This window comes from Aulonocara stuartgranti, assembly GCF_965226115.1.
Source record: "Aulonocara stuartgranti genome assembly, chromosome: 18".
Taxonomy (NCBI): domain Eukaryota; kingdom Metazoa; phylum Chordata; class Actinopteri; order Cichliformes; family Cichlidae; genus Aulonocara; species Aulonocara stuartgranti.
Window position 1 is genome coordinate 16,792,421 of NC_138954.1, and position 18,992 is coordinate 16,811,412.

At 40.9% G+C, this 18,992-nt stretch overlaps 1 protein-coding gene across 2 annotated transcripts in view; it reads right to left on the reverse strand.

Annotated features, from left to right (window-relative positions):
* The window catches only part of spidr (scaffold protein involved in DNA repair), a 42,956-nt gene that overhangs the window by 1,381 nt on the left and 22,583 nt on the right, over nt 1–18,992 (reverse strand). The window contains exons 11-18 of one of the 2 annotated variants that reach the window (XM_082514353.1): nt 12,079–12,237; nt 8,876–8,963; nt 7,530–7,670; nt 7,378–7,437; nt 6,639–6,837; nt 4,115–4,300; nt 2,912–3,005; nt 2,715–2,829 (exon numbers count right to left, since the gene is read on the reverse strand). In XM_082514353.1, coding sequence (XP_082370479.1) covers nt 2,715–2,829; nt 2,912–3,005; nt 4,115–4,300; nt 6,639–6,837; nt 7,378–7,437; nt 7,530–7,670; nt 8,876–8,963; nt 12,079–12,237 — 1,042 coding nt within the window. The remainder of the gene's footprint in view (nt 1–2,714; nt 2,830–2,911; nt 3,006–4,114; nt 4,301–6,638; nt 6,838–7,377; nt 7,438–7,529; nt 7,671–8,875; nt 8,964–12,078; nt 12,238–18,992) is intronic. The other variant, XM_082514354.1, reaches the window with a different exon arrangement.

Sequence of the window (18,992 nt, forward strand, 5' to 3'; positions counted from 1 at the left end):
GACACCTGATCTATTTTAAATTCTGTTATTTAATTTTTTTTTTTAAAGTGTTGCTTAAATCAACAGCTCAGCACCTAAAACATCCATTCATTTATCTTCTTATCGCTGTCACACCTGTGTAGTCAATATGAGGCTAGGCTAGATTAACTTTTCACTTGTTTGTGCAGTGCAAATAGCTACCTGTCTCTGTCCAAAGGACCTTTCTGATTATATTTTGTGCACGTGTAGCTCAGTTTTTCTGTACTTTGAAGGTCCAGCTAAAGTTGGGCATTGCAAAGTAGCTTGGGCTACAAATGCTGCGGTTTGTGGCATGGTTCAGGAGACTAATTAAGACTTTATATCTGATGATCTGCTGTTCAGAGAATAAGAGAAGTCACTACGTGTGTCATTACGCAGACTTGGACAAAAAGTGACACCAATTTTCACATTAAAAAAAGTGTTTCTGCGATAAGTGGTCATAAATGTTTCTAATTTCTAATCTGGCAATCGGATGAGGAAGTGCTTTCAGTATCAGATTTAATATGACTGCTGTTGTAGCTCTGTTGCTTTCATAGCATTAAAGAACATAACAGACAAAAAGTTGAGGAAGTGGCCGTCTTATGGTGGGCAACAACAACTGCTGACTGCTACAGAGGGACTTTTCTGTTGGGGGACTGAATTTCTCCTTTTTGAAAGACCTCATATTACAGATATTGACCAGAAAGTTACTGTCCCAACCCAGAAGAACCGTAGCACATCATTCCCTGTAAAATACTGAACTGTCTTTTCAAATCTCAGGTTTGTGTGGACTGAACAGACCAGATAATCTGTCTAAATCAGTGGCCTGGTAGGTGGATTCACTTACGACTCAACCTCCTTGCAACTAGTTAAAACTCATAGTTGCCTGGCGACTGCATTACATTTTTTTTCCTGTTGGAGACCGATTTCAAGTGGTGCAGCCAACTACTCCTTGGCCATTGCATGCAATTCATTTGTGGTAATACGATCATTAACTGTGATAAACAACTGAAAGATGCAAATCCGTTGATGTCTACGTACACAGAAATTCACATAACTACTTAAAACTAATACAAAATATTTACAAATAACTGACTGTAAAATGACATGAGTGCTTGTTAACCTGCTATAAAATAAGACAACCAGAGTACAACCAGTTGGCAGCCAGCTGAGTCAAGTCCCCAACTGCAAAGAAGATGAGTTGCAGACAAACTGTGTTCATTGATGTGCACCAACTCAAATTTATTGCAACATGCTGGCAGTCAGTGTTTATAAATTAGCAATTATTAGCAAACCTTCGCCAATCTGTGTAGGAGTGACTGCAGTCAGTGCGAGTCAAAATTGTGATTGTTTTGAGACAGGTTGCCTCCCACCAGGCGATCTGTGCAATCGCCTTGCAGTCGAAAGGTTGCTGGTATTGCAATATGCATTGGTGAGCTTAACTGGTTGTATTCTCGTTATATCTTTTTATGGCAGGGTTACCACGCACCTTTATTATTTTGCAGTTGGTTATGAGCTTCTGGCTGAAATCTGAATCGAAGCATTTGAGGTTAATCACCATATTACCACAAAGAAAGTGCATGCAGTGGCCAACTTGATCATATTCAGTTGCAAACTCACATCAGACTGAATTGGTCTTATTGTTGCTTTATCACCATCTTGAAGAACAAAAGCTGCTTTGAAGAAGAAGGCAACTGACTGTGAGTGCTTGCACACCTATCACTCTTTTCCCTTGTGTGACTGTAGCATTAGTTCAGAGCCAGGCTGATGCTAAGCTAACTGTCTTCAGGTTGTTCTGTCATGCACGAGTGGTAGTGATCTTCTTATCGAACGGGGCAAAGAAGTACAGTGCTTAACAAATTCATTAGACCACCTGTCACAAAAACAAGAAAGCGCCAATGTTTTTAGAAATGTTACGGCCCTAGCAGGGCCTCTCTCTCTCTCCTGAGGGTGCCTGTGTGGGCGTGTCCCACTACCTCCTGCCTGAGGTGCCACCTTTCCCTCCTGTACAGCTGACTCCCATCAGCAATTAAGGGTATTTAAGCCCAGAGCAGGGTGAGCTCTGGGCCAGAGTGCCAGTTTGTGTGGGTACAGCTAGTGAGCTGAGTGTTTGCGGTAGTTTCCAGCTAGTGAGCTGTGTAGTGTGTTGTCCAGCTAGTGAGCTGTGTAGTGTGTTGTCCAGCTAGTGAGCTGTGTAGTGTGTTGTCCAGCTAGTGAGCTGTGTAGTGTGTTGTCCAGCTAGTGAGCTGTGTAGTGTGGTTTCCAGCTAGTGAGCTGTGTAGTGTGTTGTCCAGCTGGTGAGCTGCGCTTTCCTTTTGACTTTTTGCTTTATTTGACCAACGCCTGTGTTTTGTTGGTGTTTTATGGTGATAACGGCTTGTCCGTCTCTTTTAGTTGACTTACTTCAATAAAACTGTTTTATTTAAACTGTTTCGCCTCCTTGACTCCTTTTTCTGACCCGGTCACTTTTGTTACTTCCCCCTCACCGCCTAGACCCCCCCCAGGGGAACGTAACAAGAAATCTGTCAGAAACTCTGAGCCGGCACAGTGGACTTCTCTGAGAAGTCGAAAAATTCATCAGGGTGTGTTGATTAACCATCACAGAAACATAAAATGTGAAGAAGTAATAAACAATATATTTTTTAAATATTACACTATTCTTTTAAGTACAGCCCTGAAACACTTGGATTTCTTAAAGCCTGCGATGCTGTTCTCACCTTCACCTTCATGGTGCAGTTACTTAATAAAGAAGAAGTCAGGAAGACTTCCAGCTGAGTCTTTGTGTGCGGCTTATCCACGGCAGACTTACAAGAAACACAGTGGAACTTCTGACTGCAGAAGAACACAAATATGATGTGATACATCTGCCAGGATGACAAACATGAAGCTAGTTTGCTTAATTGTGAGGACCTACGGCCTTTCAGCTGAAAGCTCTAAGTTGTCACTTCCACAAAGATTACAGGCAGGCCACGAGTACGCCGTGCTCTCATCCACACCGACAACCACGCCTGCAGACAGAAACAAAACCATTAGAAATGACAGGGGGGGACATTCATGCATGCTGCACAGCTCTGCAAGACTTTAGTTTCTGTTTTTAACCGGTTCTTTTTCATTTCTTGATATTTTTAGCCAAAGGAACAGTGATAAATGTTCGACGCACAAGTTTGAAAATGTGTGCATGCTGGTGACAGGGTGTAAGCGATAAACACATCCCTTTCAATTTTTATCTGAGATTGTCATGATAAATGCAGCAAAGACGCACTCCCTGCCTAAACATCATCACACTTGACAACCACAGTTGCAGCCCCACGACTTTGTATCCTTACACAGGATACTAAATTCAAACCTGATAATAACTTCTTGTACTTTCCATTTTGGGCCTTTTTTTTTCCACTGGTGATTTCCAGAAGGTGTGAGTGCAAGACACAAGCTTGTTTTATTTTCATTCAGCCATCTGACCAAACATGTAGAGCAACAGAGGCCAGAACACAGTGTGATTTTCGCCCTCCATGCTGACATGAAATCAGCAGATGTAGATTATTATCTGCTTGAAGCAGCTCTATAATACACCACATTTACATAATTGGAGAAAAACAAACCAAGAAAGCTTCAAAGCAAGGATGTTTAACCAAAGTAAGTGAGGTTGGTGGCAATAAATTTAATTAGTTGATATATACTTTAATTAGAACTCATACGAGTAGTTTATCATTTATGTTTCAGATGTGGCAGCTGGTGGCGATCATAACTGGTGTTAGCAAACATTATAAATCCCTAAAAGCAGCAAGACTGCTTGTGTGCACAAAAAACAATTGAGGGAAAATACCAACGTTCCCTCAAACTGTAACTCATTGTCATCAGAAGTTTAAAGCTTCGGGGGAGGCAGGCGGTTTAGTGAAAAAATGTAACAGGAATGGACAAGAATCCAGTCATTTTTCATGTTTTTGTTTGCAAAAAAATCCTTTACAATTCAACCTGAGGACAGTGACTAACAAACAGAGTGCAAACTCCTGCATCCACACCAAAGCCTCTTCTTGCGCTGTAAGCACACACTTGCCATGTTCTCCAGGAATTGAGCTAAATGGAAAAGCACGGGATCGAGTGAAAGGCAGAAGCAGACCTGTGAGAGTGCAGAGGGAGTTGGGTGTGGTCTCCAGACTCAGTGGATCCAGTCTCGCAGGCTGGGGCAGGGTCTTCGCCTGGGGCTCAGGCAGCGACTGCAAAAGTAATTCTGGCCTGTTTGTGGACTCGAGGCAACCGTCGGAGCATACCTGAATAACTGACTGCTCTGCACAGAGAAGGACACCTGGAGGTGCAAATGCCAAAAATGAAATATCACATTGAAAGAACAAGTTCTAGTCTTAAAACTGCTACTGTGGTAAAGATGTAGAAACTACCAAGTAGAAACTGCCAAGGGAAAACAGGAAGCACCGCATGCTTCTGATGGCTGATTTTACAGGTGGGCTTCAGCTGGCCATGCAGAAGTACAAAAAACAAAATATAATGTAGTGCAAGTACGGTTAGGTTCATAAGTTTCTGGGCAATGACGCGTTTTAAACTTTTCCCCTGTTCACCACCACAAAGGCTTTTAAATAAAATGCAATGTGATGTAAATAAAGCGTAGCTTTTCAGTTTTAATATGAGCGGTTAACCAAATGTATTGGAATAACTGGTCAGGAATTGCAGCCAATTTTATACTTTGTCCCCCTTAAAGGCTCAAAATTAATTCGACTCTTGGTTGACAAGCAGTTTTGTGACATTTTCGACATTAGGCGAGTCCCATTTTCTAATTTTTCCACAACAAATACAAGCAGATAAAAAAGTTTTGATGATGTGACTGATAATAGAAGTAACAGGATGAACTCTGATGTTTACATATCTATACTCTCTGCTCAGATTCACAGAAAGATAATGACCCAGAGCAAACTGTAAAAGCAACCCTAAGCGTTTCTCAAGCCATCACCTGATCTCAACCCAATGAAATATGCTGTTCAGTTATAAAACTGAACGCAGAGAGACCCACAAACGAGCAGCAACTGAAGGCGGCTGCATTAAACCCCTAATAGAGCAAATGAGGAAACACAAAACTCAAAGGTCTATGGATCCATGGTTTCTATACTTCAGGAAGACACTACAAAGGATTCTCAACAAAGTATTAAAACAACCCTGATATTTAAAATTATGCTAGTTTGTAACAATTGACTTTGAGGCTATGAACATGGGTTACTATGAATAAAAAAATGACTGCAATTTTGAAACAGTAATGGAAATCCCCTCAAATTAAAGCTGAATGTTTGCACTTTGATAACATCTTGATTAGGTGAAATAAAAAAAATAAAATAAAAAAATGTGTCACAGTCTGAAACTTATGGACATAACTGTATAAATACTGAAAACTAGTGACTAACTTCTGTAAAAAAAAAACCCACTTTTTTTTAGTATAATTCTTGCAGCTCAAACCCTGGCAGCCTCATCTCGTCACATTTCCCATACCAGCTGTGAATCATGCTGACTTTGGCTAAATTTCTGGAAACGAGGACTCCTTCTGGGAGCAACTGCACTGAGCTCTCCGGAGCTTTCCAACAAATGTGACTTTTACAATAATAAAATGTATTTTTTAATGTCTGATTAAGTAATAAGTACAGAGCTACAACAACCACAGTGATGGGAACTGTGCCTGATTGAAATTTAAAACAAAATCCTTAAACTACAATTTTGAGGTACTTACACTTTCCTAGTTAAAGCTTCAAATGTCTGTGTCCTGTTATCAGTTTCACCAGAAACATTTCACCTCTAAACTTCTCACCTGCTTTAACCTTTCTACCACTGCTTTATTCACAGCGCTCAGGTCCTCAGACCAAACTCATGTTTGCAGTCGTTAGGCCTGATGGCTGTGCCCTGCAGTAGGCACCTACTGCCTTCCTGGCACCTCCATCCTCAACATCCTTTATCCAATATATCCATCTGTACAAAGCTGTCCAAACCATCTCAGCCCTGCTTCTCTAACTCTTCTCCAACAAACTTTTTTCTCAAGCTGAGTTGTCATTTTTATTCCCATGCATCCTGGTCACTCCAAATCAAAATCTTAGTATATTAAGCCCCGCCTCCTGCCATTTTTCTCAGACCTCAGGGATTAATAACTATGAACATACTTCTTCCTCTTCTATTTCAAACTTGATGATTGGTTATTTAGATTTTGTTTGAGCACATATGTGTAAACATCCGTATGCGTACTTGTATAAACAGGCATCTGTCTAGATGTGTATATGTATAAATTGTTGTTTTATGTCTGAAATGAAAGGTTATCAACATCATCTGCCCTAAAAAAGGTATTTGTATAGCAGCTGCTTTGATGTATGACCTTTGTTGGGGTCCATCCATGTGGTTGGGAACTACTGAATACCACCTCAAACAGTCATACAGCAGTTTAACAGTGTAACAAATCATAAAATTTGTAACCATAGATGCTTTATTTTATACCTACCAGTGCTACAACACTCTAAGTTTATGAAGCTGATGATCCCAGTTTTGATTTCGTCATGAACACAATTTTAAATGCAGCTCTTTTGCTTTCCCTCCCTGAGAGTGACTTTTGCACACATGAGGCCACTGTTAATGCTCGAATGGTTTACATAAAGCTCTACCGTGTTCTTTGATGGCATCGCTGAACGACAGGCGACAGACAGCGGGAGAGTTTAGTGTTTTGAGGACGGAGGAAGTGAGCACACAGGAAGTGTTCACACACAGAGGCACAGTGCGCCTGCACGGCCTCTCTGACTGCTCCTCCTGTAGACTCGGGTCGGTGAGCACCAACCAAACCTCACCCTGGCCTACATCAGTGTTCTGCAGAAGAAACAGAGACAAAGACAATAAAGAACACAGGCAGGGAATTACGTGGAAACCCAAATGACCTAGAAAGAGGCCAATTAAAGGAAACATGACACAACATAGCTTACAAAGCAGAAATCAGATGGTATTTATCACTTCTGTAGAAGAATTGCTTGAAAAGAGCTACGAAAAGAGGAATCAATCAACAAACAATGCTGCTGAAGGAGTGCAAGAACACTAAAAAGTTAAATAACTGTGTTTCAGTGCGGTGAGTGCATGGCAAAGTCCACCACTTTGATCTGAGCTGTTATCTCATCTTGGTCAAAGTTTAAAGGTTTCACCAATCAATGGTGAAGAACAGCGAGGCCTCGCACAGGCTGTCATAGACCGGGCGATATGAACTCTGCAGTCTACGTCAGAGCTTATCAGCACGTTAGTTCAAATGATCTCAACAGGAAGACTGCGGCGCTCCAGAGGGCAGAGTGTTTGCTCTGTTCTTTAACAGAGGTTCAATTAAATTGCTCTTTTTGTGGCGTGACAATAAAGATACAATACCTGCATTCTCTTGTATAAAACAGTGGCAATAAAAGTGCAGCGGCAGGTTTTCGTCTCGCTCTGAAAAAGAAAAGGTTTGAATCAATCTGCTGAAGATAACTTATCTCAATCTGCTGAAGATTTCTGTGTGCGTGCTCTGAGAAACTGTTCACCTGCAGTATGTCTCGTAAGGTACGTTGTGCAGGGTGAAGGTAAAGCAGGGAAGCAGTCTGATCCTCGGTGGGCTCCACTGAGCTCTCCTGGCCTGACAGCAGGTAGCAGAAACTCGGAGATGGAGCCAAAGATCGGCTTTCCTGTGGACACAGGACACGGCTAAGTCACAGAGCGTTCTCAGCAGTCTACTGCCTTCACACGGCCCTGAGAGCTCTACACACTGAGACCAAAGGAGATGAATGAAAACACATTTTGGAAATTGGCAGTGTGGATTTCTCTTTTTGACGTTTTCATGGTTTCATCTAATTTAATTAAGCTGCTCTATGCTGACTTCCCCTTTGTTAAAATGATCCGTTTGACTCTTCAGCAATGCTACATTCCTGTTTTATTGCAAGAAAAAGCTGGAAATAAGAGACAACTACAAACTCAAAGTGGTTCCAGAGCTCTGTGAACCACCGCCCACATCTCAAATTTGATATGTGATTCAGGCAGGTTGGGTGGTGTGTTCAATAATGACCAAGCAGAGTTTAGTCAGTGGGTGGGGTTAAGAAGGGTGATTTTATCTGTGCTAAAAGTGCTGTGAGCAAGGATGAAACAAATGCAGTTAAACAAAAACTGTGACTCTGAAATGTCTTTCTCCTATTTTCTTTTGTTTTGTTGGGACAGACTTTTCACCGAAATCTCTACCGCAGGTTTCACGTATGCTGGAAGAAAACATCAGCTGGTTGCTGCCAACTTATAGATCGCATCTCTGAATGAGCGAGCATGAGGAGGAAAGAAGTTCAAAGTTCAATTTGGTTATCAGGATGTCAACTAAATTCACAGTTTATATAAAAGCAGTTTCATTCCTGTTGCGTTTCAGTTGTCACAGTTTTCGGGGATTTCTTTCTGTGTTGTATAACAATGCAAACTGAACATATGTGTAATTAATTAGGGCTGCAACAGTAGCTGAATTCATTCATTATTAGTTTGTGGTTTTACTTGACTCGCAACGTAAGCATGGTCAGTCCACGTCCTCTTGTTCCTGCTTTATTGGAGGGAAATATTTAATCTAATTTCTGATCACCGAATTAAAAAAAAAAAAAGGATTGTACTTGGAAATAAAGCATTGCAAAATAAACAAAAATTGGTTTAGAAATTATTTTACTACAGTGCTAATGATTTTGTTTGGGATCTGAATTAAAAAAAAAAAATAGACATTTCAATCACAAGTTTTAAATGCTACCTTGGGCCATTTTAAAGGCTTAACAACTGATCAGCTGAATACAAAACTATCAGCAGGTTAAATCTGGTTTCAGCTCCTGTTATAGGGCTCAGCTGAATTATCTCTACAGTGAGGACTTACACTTGGCATACTAAGTGAGTCTCCATGATCCTTGAGAGGCATCGCTGGGGGCCACAGGCTGTCTATCAAGCTGAAAAGCCTGGAGCTCCTGGGAGTGAGACAAAAGAGAGAGAGAGAGAGAGAGAAAATACCTTGATGTATGCTCAATCATTCAGGTAATCAACAAAAAGTTGCTTCTGTTATGTGGATGTTGTGTTTTCAGTGGGAGAAACGTTTTATCACCCATCCAAGTGACTTCTCTGGTCTCAGCTGAATGCAGGTTTCTTTAGGGTTTATAAGGTTGCTGAAAATACTAAGACCAGATGAACTGAATCAACTTTTTGGGAGAGAGAAAATGTGAAAAGAGGGGCACGGGGGTGGGGGGATGGGGAGGTGAAACTAGTGAATAAGTGAGATGGGGAGCTTTCACAGCCAGTTTCACTTCCACTGAAACAGTTTTCTGCTAAAACAGAGCTTGTCCTAACAGCACCTAGAATTAACAGTGAGCATGCTCGGGCTGGCAGAGAGGAGAACAACGCTGAAACTGCTTCTTACCGGCAGGTTAAAGGCTGGGAAACATTCACACCCTGTGCAAATTATGATATTATTGTGGCACAAAAATAACAAGGTTTGGAAAACCAATTACAAGTGACATGAATTGTCCGTGACTTTAAGCCCTGATGACTGACATTTGCCATTTCTCACCGCAGTCTTAATCACCGGAATGACAGACTGGAGCAGGATCAAACTGGATGTGCTTTTATGATGTTTAAGTGACGTCAAACTCCAAGTAAGGACTCAATAATTACAAACGGGGGAATAACAGCAAGTCGCAACTCCAGCATATCACGTCAGTCTCCCGCTCTTTTGTCTATTTTCTAAGAAGCCCCTTCTGAGTTCTGCTTAGGTGAGAGCTGCCAACTTGTGCATGTGTGAGCTGTCATATCACCCAGTGGTTAACAACCTGTTAGTCAGCCTCTAATCACAGAGTTTCTTTGTGTGGAACTGGTTCTGCAGGCCAGTTGAGTCCAGTGAGGACTGCTCAAGGATGAGTAATGACAAGCTAACAGGTCTCATTCAGGACGCAGTGATTTTAATGCTGCCTTTGAATACTTAGTTTAACAAAAGTTAAGCACACGCATCTGAATGCAACAAGTGGTAATGGCCACCACAGTCTGTTGTTAGTGATACTTAAATCTCTTTTGTTAGTGGGTGATGACTGATCATTACACATTTTCTATTTGATTTTGTTGGCAAATCTCCAAAAAAAAAACAAAAAACAAAACCCACGATCAATCAATCAATCGTTTCCTTAATGACAACCCATACAGCTCACATGCCAGGCTGATACAGTAACAGAATAGTTCAACCATTGTTCGGTGACAAGGGCTTATTGACACTCACATATCTGTCTCTAAAATAACATCAAGTTAGCTCGGGATACGATAAAGACCTGAGGAAATCTGATAGCCTAAAACAACTAAAAGATACCTAAAACAAGTGTCGTTATGTTGACATACAGCCCTGCTACATGTAGCCTGATATTTAATGTACAGACACGAGAGTTGTGTTAAACTTCTCATGTAACAACTGGCAAGACAGCAATATGTTTGCTAGCTGAAACGCGTGCAGCAGATTTAACTGATCTCCATCAATTTCAGATATTTCTGGTTTGGCCAAAAAAAGATCAAACCAAGATCTGCCATATAACTGGTGTATGACACTATGAAGTAACTATAACCAAGTGAGCATGAGTTGAGGTTCAAAAACAAATACAAAAAAATTGTTCTCTATTTATCAGCAGCAGTGACTTCTTGCAGTCTTGTTATCTCAGAGGTGTTAATTAGTTTGCTTTAATGTGGATTTATGGTCTGTCTGAATGTTAGGTTTTTGGTTCTGGGTGTACAAATCTATCCCACTTCAACGTTTCACATCTTTAAGACACACTATGAACAGACATGGGTGGAGAGCACGTCTTGTTGTGAGAGACTGTAAATTTCTTTTTAGGGAATATAAAGACTAAGAGTATCACTCCATGCAGTATCAAACATGCTGTTTTAGTTCCCTTCCCTCCGTTTTTAAGCTACCTGCTTAAGCCTGTTCCTCGCAAACAGAAGGTTTGAACAGCAGGTGGGTGGGGCTGCAGAGCTGTGTTCCTGAGAAGACCATATTAGGCATATCCACCCTTACTGACATCACACAGAGCAAAGAGTTAAACTGTCTGAAGCTGAGTCTGATCCACCTCATTTACTCGTACATACTCGGACCACGATTAATATGAGCAGCCACCATTGCAACAAATGACAAAAATAATAAGGGAACACATAATAGGTCCACATTACGGTATGATTTCTAGGATATGCTTAGAAGTCCAGTAGTCACAATTTCTCAGAAACACATGCCTGATTTAACTCAATCTCACGTGTTTTGCCACTTGAGCTAATAAGATGGTCAATGTGCACCTCTGAAGATAGCCCATCCATCAGAGTCTCACCACAGACACCCTCTGGGGAAATTATAGGCTGCGATGGCACTGAAAATACCAAGGATGTAAACATACCTTCAGTCGGTGTCTAAATGTACCCATGTCAGTTCTTCTAACTGCTACTAATCTGGGATCTTGACTATGGAAACTCACGAGGAAAAGCGAGTATGCACCTCAGTATCATTTTACATGTAAACACAGTCACACTGCTGGCAGAACAAAATAATCTTGTTCAAAGCCACAGCACTGCCAGTTCTCACTGTATTGTAAATGTGGTTGTTAATGCTTTAAAAAAAATCAGGACATCCAAAGATAAGCATACTGGAGAGTCACTGAGCACAGCGCATATGGTCCCTAGGCTACTTTACAAACACTTCTTAAAAGGACTTGTCTATGACAAGCATCCACCCAGGGCAGTTTGTCCCTGATGGCTAAAGACTGACAAGATAACCTGTGAAGCAAGATTGGTATCAGTCATAGCACGAACTTCCCCCAATTTCTGGGAACTGAAATGTAGATAAAAAGGCAAAGAGGACTTTGTGTGTGCGTGTGTTTGTGCTCTTTTTTAATGCGCTATTATTGTGTATCCTGTTAAAACCAAATGACAGCACAGGTGGTGAGGGCGAAGAAAGGGGAAGGGGGACTATGGGTTACATAGTTCTTAATGCAGGGTGATTATGCGATTAGAACTGTATAATATTACAATATTACAAAGAGAAGTGGAAGATATGGGTCTCACCTTTCTCGTGTGACCCGCTGTACCACTTTAATGCCTCTCAGCATGCAGGTCTTCCCCTGCCACATCTGGCAGTACCTGCTGAGGTCATCCTCACAAGGCAGGAGTTGCAGCTGGATCACACTGAACATCCCGTAGCTGTCCTGGACGAGCACACACAACCTGGGAAAAGTTAAGTGATTAACTATTACCATATTAAGTAAATCACTTTTTTTTTTTTTTAAGTTGTGAATCTCCTTCTATAACCTTGAAGATACGTATTTAATAGACATGCCTAATGCATTTCCTTCCTCGTAAGTGCTATGCTTATTTCAGACTCCTTCTTTGACTGAATAGAGTAAAAAGAAATCTAAGGTTCATTTTCTATCTTAAACAAGCCGTTCTTGCTTCTCTCCCCTTAAGCCTGCTTTCTTCTGATTGGTTGACCACCACAGACAGAAGGTTTGAACTGTAGGGGAGTGGTAACAGAGTTGTGTCCCTGAGGTGAACATTTAGGTGATGTCTGATCTAGGTGACTTGGCCAAGAGGAGAAAAAACAGAGCAGTCTGGAGCCTAAGCTTTAGGGCTTACAGGGCTTATTTCTTAAATGTTGACCTCACTTTTTCATTTGAAACTGGATACGTATTGTAATAGATACATAAACAATGTGGTATAAGGAGGATAAGTGCATTTGACTCTTGTCAGTGGTCAGAGATTTATAGAAAACTATAAATATTTGTCATAACACCCTCTGAGAGGATGAAGTGAAGTACACCTGACAGCTTGAATCAAATGACGGTATTTTTTCAGGACCTCCTAAGAAGTCACTTTTCTTTCAGGACTCTCTGCATTAACGTAAGGTTCAGTCGTTCACCTCTAGCTGGCCACAGATGCCTACATTAGGTTTGTCCTCCATTTCTAATTGTTGTTGATATCAAGAGAATCACTGACAGGCCTTCGGGACCAGCATGAAGCAAATTTTTCTGCCTAGTTGACAAATTTTATCACACATAACTGGCATGAATTTGCGTCTCTGCAGACTTTTAAATGTAACCATAGTTTAGTTCATTTGCATTTAGCGTGAACAGACCGAAATATTTATAGACAGACTATATGGCCATGATATATATGCTAGAAGCAGTTTATTTAAACTGCTTTCCACAGCATGTTGGTGTGTTTTTTTGGGACACCATTCACCACCTTCCAAACTCCAGATATATTTAAGATGTGTCTTTGAAAAGGTGAACAGTACACACAAAACCAGAACCCACTTAAACAGCGTTGCTATTTTGTACCTCAAAACTTCACGCAATATCCTTTGAATGTATGTTTACACGTTATATAGATGGATTTTTCAAAAGAAGCAGATAATTACAAGCATTTTCCACCAAATACTTGTCAGGGTTTGTTATTCTGTAACAACAGGATTACTTTAATCAAACTCAGCAGCAACTACTGGCTTGTTACATGGGTTGATTGTAAATGCAAATTAACTGATCAATAAATAATGTCGAAATAAATGGTTTAGCACAAGTGTTTGTGTTGAAAATATTAGTGTAACATATTTTCTTATTCCCCTTTAAATGAAATAAAATTTTTATTTACACCCATGTAGTTCAGGATTAGTCCTGAGATTTATGACTGTTTTTGCTGGTGGCTGGTTTGACAGGTTGCCGCTGACACAGAAGACCTTTGGCATACAAAGTTATGAGGCAGTGAACTGCTGTGTATGCCTGCACTCTGCTGCTCCCATTGAGCGAAGAGCTTGAACTGCTACAGGCTCCACTATCTCTCCCAGTCAAGCCCAGACACAGCCCTGTACAAGCCCTGAGAGTAAACAGCAGAGTTTATATCCCCTGGTTAGACAAGCAACGGCCAGAGAAGTAGAAGAGAAGGAGGAGGAGGAGGAAGAAAAACAAGGGAAAAGGGAGGACTGTCCATAATGCATGTGGATGCATGTGCATACAACAGACAGAGGAAAGTTTTGAGACTGTTTTTAACCAACTGATTGGGCCTACGAATGTTTTCTGTTGCTATACTTGGGTTCTGTCTGTATTTGTTTTGAAGGACCTGGAAATAGATATCTAAATATCATTCCAGACATGACTCTCGGTGGTATAAGCCAAAGATTTAACCAAGATTATTTTCAGTTGTTTGCTTAATCTAAAATCCCAAATCAGACATATACAACACTTTGTTAAATTAACAAGTTATTTTTGACACACCAGACCGAGACAAATGCTGCCCTCTCTGGGGTTTTTTTTCCGCTTACAAAGCTGTAAACATGAGTGCAGAAGTTCAGCCTGTATAGCACAGTAAATGAACCCCTGCTCATTTTATACATGATGTTTATCAGAGAAAGGAACAGCCAGCAAGTCAAAGACAAAACTTTAAAATTCTTCCAAAACACAGTAATGTTTAAAAACACATTTATATCTATATCTATATTGACTACAGCTGGAGGAAGCATGGACTCCTACTAACACTATAACTTGATTAACCAGTTCTTTTGGAGGTTTTTAATATATAGCCACACCTCGTCTGAACCTTGTTTTCAGTCCTATTGCCACCGGTGTATCAAATCCAGCTCGTAGCCATGCAGTCTGCCTTTACAAACATTTGTAGAAAAATTGATAGTTTTAAAGAGCTCTCTAAATTTGAGTGTAGTTCTGCAATAGGATGCTGCCATTGCAGCAAGTCTGTTTGTGATATTTCTTCCCTCCAAGATACTCCACCCTCAGCTAGAACTGATATTACTGTAAAGTGCAACCATTTGCACCTTTTCAAATTCTGAAGTGGAAGCATTTAGGCAAGTCAGCCACAAAGTGTTACACCACAGAAAGTCACAGAGCAAAGTTACAAAGTGCATAAAATAGAACAGACTCCCACATGAATCCCCACTATAGCGAAGCATTTTATGTGCCCTAGTAATCCTATGAGGTATGTTGCTGGGGTCAACCTGGTAGGATCTCCAAATGCCTATTTGTTTTAAGTTAATAGGCGGGCAAGGTGATTTTTATGGAGTTAAAAGAAATAAAACAATGGATCGTGGTACCTTGCCCAATCCAGGAGCCAGGCCCAGGACAGAGGCGTGCACGAGAGTGTCTGGTGGTCGGGTCACAGGGGCCACCCGTTCTGTAGACCTATACCTTCCCAATCTCCGGTCACTCCATTGTCCTACTGAGCAACTTCACCTCTGACATGCGCAATGATACTATGACCCTTTGGGGTGTAGTTGGATGTGACACTGCAAGATCTGAGGGTAGCATGTTTAAAACTGAACGTCCAGATCTTACACCAGTCTTCGGGTGTTTTCACACCTCTGGTGTTCAGTCAGTTTAAATCATACCCTTGATGCACTTTGTTTGTGCAGATTGAACACAGTGCAGTAATTGTACTCTGGTACAGACCAAAACAACTGCACCGAAACAACTTTGGAGGAAGTGGTCTTGATGTGGTTCTAAATGAACTCCGGAGTGATTCGATTATGATGTGAACAGGACCCGACCTCTATCCAAATCAACTACCAATTGGTTGCAAGTTTGACCGAATAACCTTCCCGTAGACAACTATGCTTTATATTCCAGGATGCGGCAAGGTACTATAAATGTGGCAAGGTCTGTACGGGCAAGCAGCTAGCAGTAAAATAAAGGTAAATTCTCCAGTAGCCCAGAACACAGCACCTTCTTGCTGTATTTACTTTTGATGCTCCCACCCCAGACACATCTGGCCAATAAGTGGACTGAACATTCTCATGTAGTTTGTAGAAACACATTTTGGTTCGCTTGGATTTTTCTCTGTGTGAAAACAAACCAAACCACGGGGAAAAAAGAACTAACCAAAGAAAATGAACTATAGGTTAGAAAACACCATCAGAGAGGAAAAGGGGCTATGCTTCTTACTGCTAATGGGAAAAAAACTGTTACTTTGTTGGTTTTGGACTTCATTGTTCAGAATCTGGTCCCAGAGGGCGACAGGAAGAATAGGTGATGTCTTTAGTGGGTGTGATCCATTAGGATACAAATGGCTTTCCCTCGCAGTGGCCTAGTGTGACTATTACCAAAGGAGTGTAGAGTTCCACTGATAACACTTTCTGCCTTCCTCACCACCTGTTGCAGGTCCTCTCGATGAACCACATCATACAGCAGTAGGGCAGAAGGCTCTCCAGTGCTGACTAACAGAAGTCGGTCAACATGTGATAAAGGAGGTAAAAGTTATTGCTGACTCAATAACATCAGCATAAACTTCGCACTAGGGGTTTTGTGGCATGGATTTCCATGGCAAAGCAGCTCCTGTAGGTGTAATGTGTAGGTGGCCTCGTATGCCCCTAACATATTGTGTATTTTGATCAACTAATAACTAAACCTCGAATCAGAGTCATAGAAAACAGAGCAAAGCAGCAAACTTCTCACTCAAGTATGTGAAACCACAAACTGCGAGGTATTTTAGATAAATGGACGACTTATCAGTCATTTGCTTAAATACAGGATGAAGTATTTTTTATGACAAAACAAAAACTTGACTGTTAAACATATCATTAGCACTTGGGAATTCGCTCTCTAATAACTATTAAATGGTTTGCTTGATTGTATCATTTAGATATGTTAGTAATACAACTGGCTCAACTTTAAACGTTTTTAATATCTCGAGAAAACAGGCTGGCTGTATTTTTTGCATGTTTGTTTGTTGGTTGACAAATCCCATGAACAAGTGCAAAAGTAACAATGCTTTTCTGTTTGTCCACACCTGACCAAGCCTGGTGTTTCCTGCTGGAGGTGTTCATATTTCACTGATCCAAACAATTATTTTCTTAAAGGACATAAATTGCAGTTTTTCTAAACCAGGAGTAAATAAAGTTCACATTGAAAATCTTTTAGTTCATTAATACACATTTCTAATGTTCTATTGAGTATTTATTACAGCATATTTGCTACTGATAAACACTCAATAGAACATTAGACATTAGAAATGCTAATCACAGCTTGTTGTGATTCTTATGCACTCACTAATAGTTTTGGAGGTCTATAGCACAAAGTTTTTAGTATTTTCATTTAAAAAAAGAAAGAAATTAATCATTTAAAACCACAGTTACCAACAGCACAAAGCGTGGGTGATTAAAAAAGCTGCATTTTATCAAAACAAGCCAGACATTGTCAACAAATCAACATCTGACCTTTCCTAAAATATAAATACAGCTGGTAGAGTCTTGCTTGGTGTAAATACACTTTTACTTTTCGTAGAGCATGTTCAGTCTTGAAGCATGAAACTTGATAGGACACCTGACAGACTGGAGAGAAAAGGGTGACGGGACTTGTTGTGGTGCTGGCTTGTCATAAACAACTACCTCCCCCCTCTGTCAGCCCTTTTAGCTGTTCAAAGACCTACTTCCTCACTCCCCTCACTCCCACAAAAAAAAAAAAAAAGAAGAAAAAATATCCTCAGTGACTGGCCAGTTTTAGTTACAGGCCATTTTCAGGAATTTGTTTTTGTGAGCGATCACAGAATTCTCAGCAACTCAGGTTTTCTTCCAGGAAGTGCGATCCACTGGGTCTGTGCTTACACACATATGAACTCTTTCAGGCACACTGCGAATGCATGGAAGCCAGCGCACATTCACATTACTTGGAAAAACACCAAGTTAAAGTCCCACACATTAAGAATACAGCAGAGAGGCCTCATTGGCGGGGGGCGGACAGGCGGGATTCCTTCCTATGTGCTGTCCACCAATCACTGCAGGCAGAGTGATAAACACGTTTGTAACAGGATCCCTGCAGCACATTGTGTTCCTGCTCAACGAAGAAAAAAAGAAGGAAAAAAAGAAAAAGAAAAAACAACCAGTCTCTCTCCACTTCCTGCAAACAGTTAATCTCCTTGTTTATTCCATCCCAAATTTACGGGAACTTAACATCTTCTTCAGGCATAAATATCATACTGGCCCGTCTCCCTCGTGTTTTAACACAGTGGCTAAACAACAAAAGGATCAAATAAGAGCGCTGACCAGGCGAGTGAGTCATAGAGGCCAGGGACACAACATGAGAGGTACAAACTGTCCTCGTGTTTACACAGAATGAGCCCAGTGGGCTGCGAAGTAAACTACACCGCTCTCCGCAAAGCAGCCATGTATTCTGAAAAAAATAACACAAGCAACAGATTGTAGCACATGATGTTACTTCTGAGCAGCAATGCAAAGCAAAGCCTCTCATAAAAAGACATACAAGTGATCAAAGTGATGCAAAGCTTGCCCATGTTATCAAAAATAAATAAATAAATAAATAAATAAATAGTAAAAATTATAGTAATAATAACAATAAATTAAATTCAGGAACGGCTGGGAAACAAAATAAACTTTGTGTACCATCTTCACATCTGTCACAATAAAGGCGGCTGAGTCATCCTGATATTCTAAACTTGAACCCTCGTGATCGACTGCTAACCTCAGCCCCACCTTCATCCTTTCACTATAAACCCGAGGCTGCTGAATCTGGTCGAGCCAGAGAGAAACTGAGGAAAGGGTAAGAGTGTTTCCGGTCAGAGGGCAGCTCATTTGTTTACCAGCCACAGAAGCAGCATGGCAGGAGTGTCATGTTACAACCGCAGCTCATGTAGCCTGTCAGCTGACCGGGGGTCTCCTCCCCTTACCGTCGATGGTCCCTCGGGTCCCTCTGCTTGGAGAAACCGCTGCTTTTATTACTCAGCAAAAGGACAAAAACAACATGCCTGGGGAAGGCCAAGGAAACTGAAGGTCATACTTACTGGATTTGCTTCAAATGTAGCACTTACTGATTTGTTAACTACTACAAGACCACACGAACAAGTCATTTCAGTAAGACTGGAGGATTTTTGATAATTTAGCATGTATGAAACAACAAAAAACAGATTTTCTTGTATCTGCAGTGGAAACAAACCTGCATTTTATGTGTGGCAAATCCACAGATTCA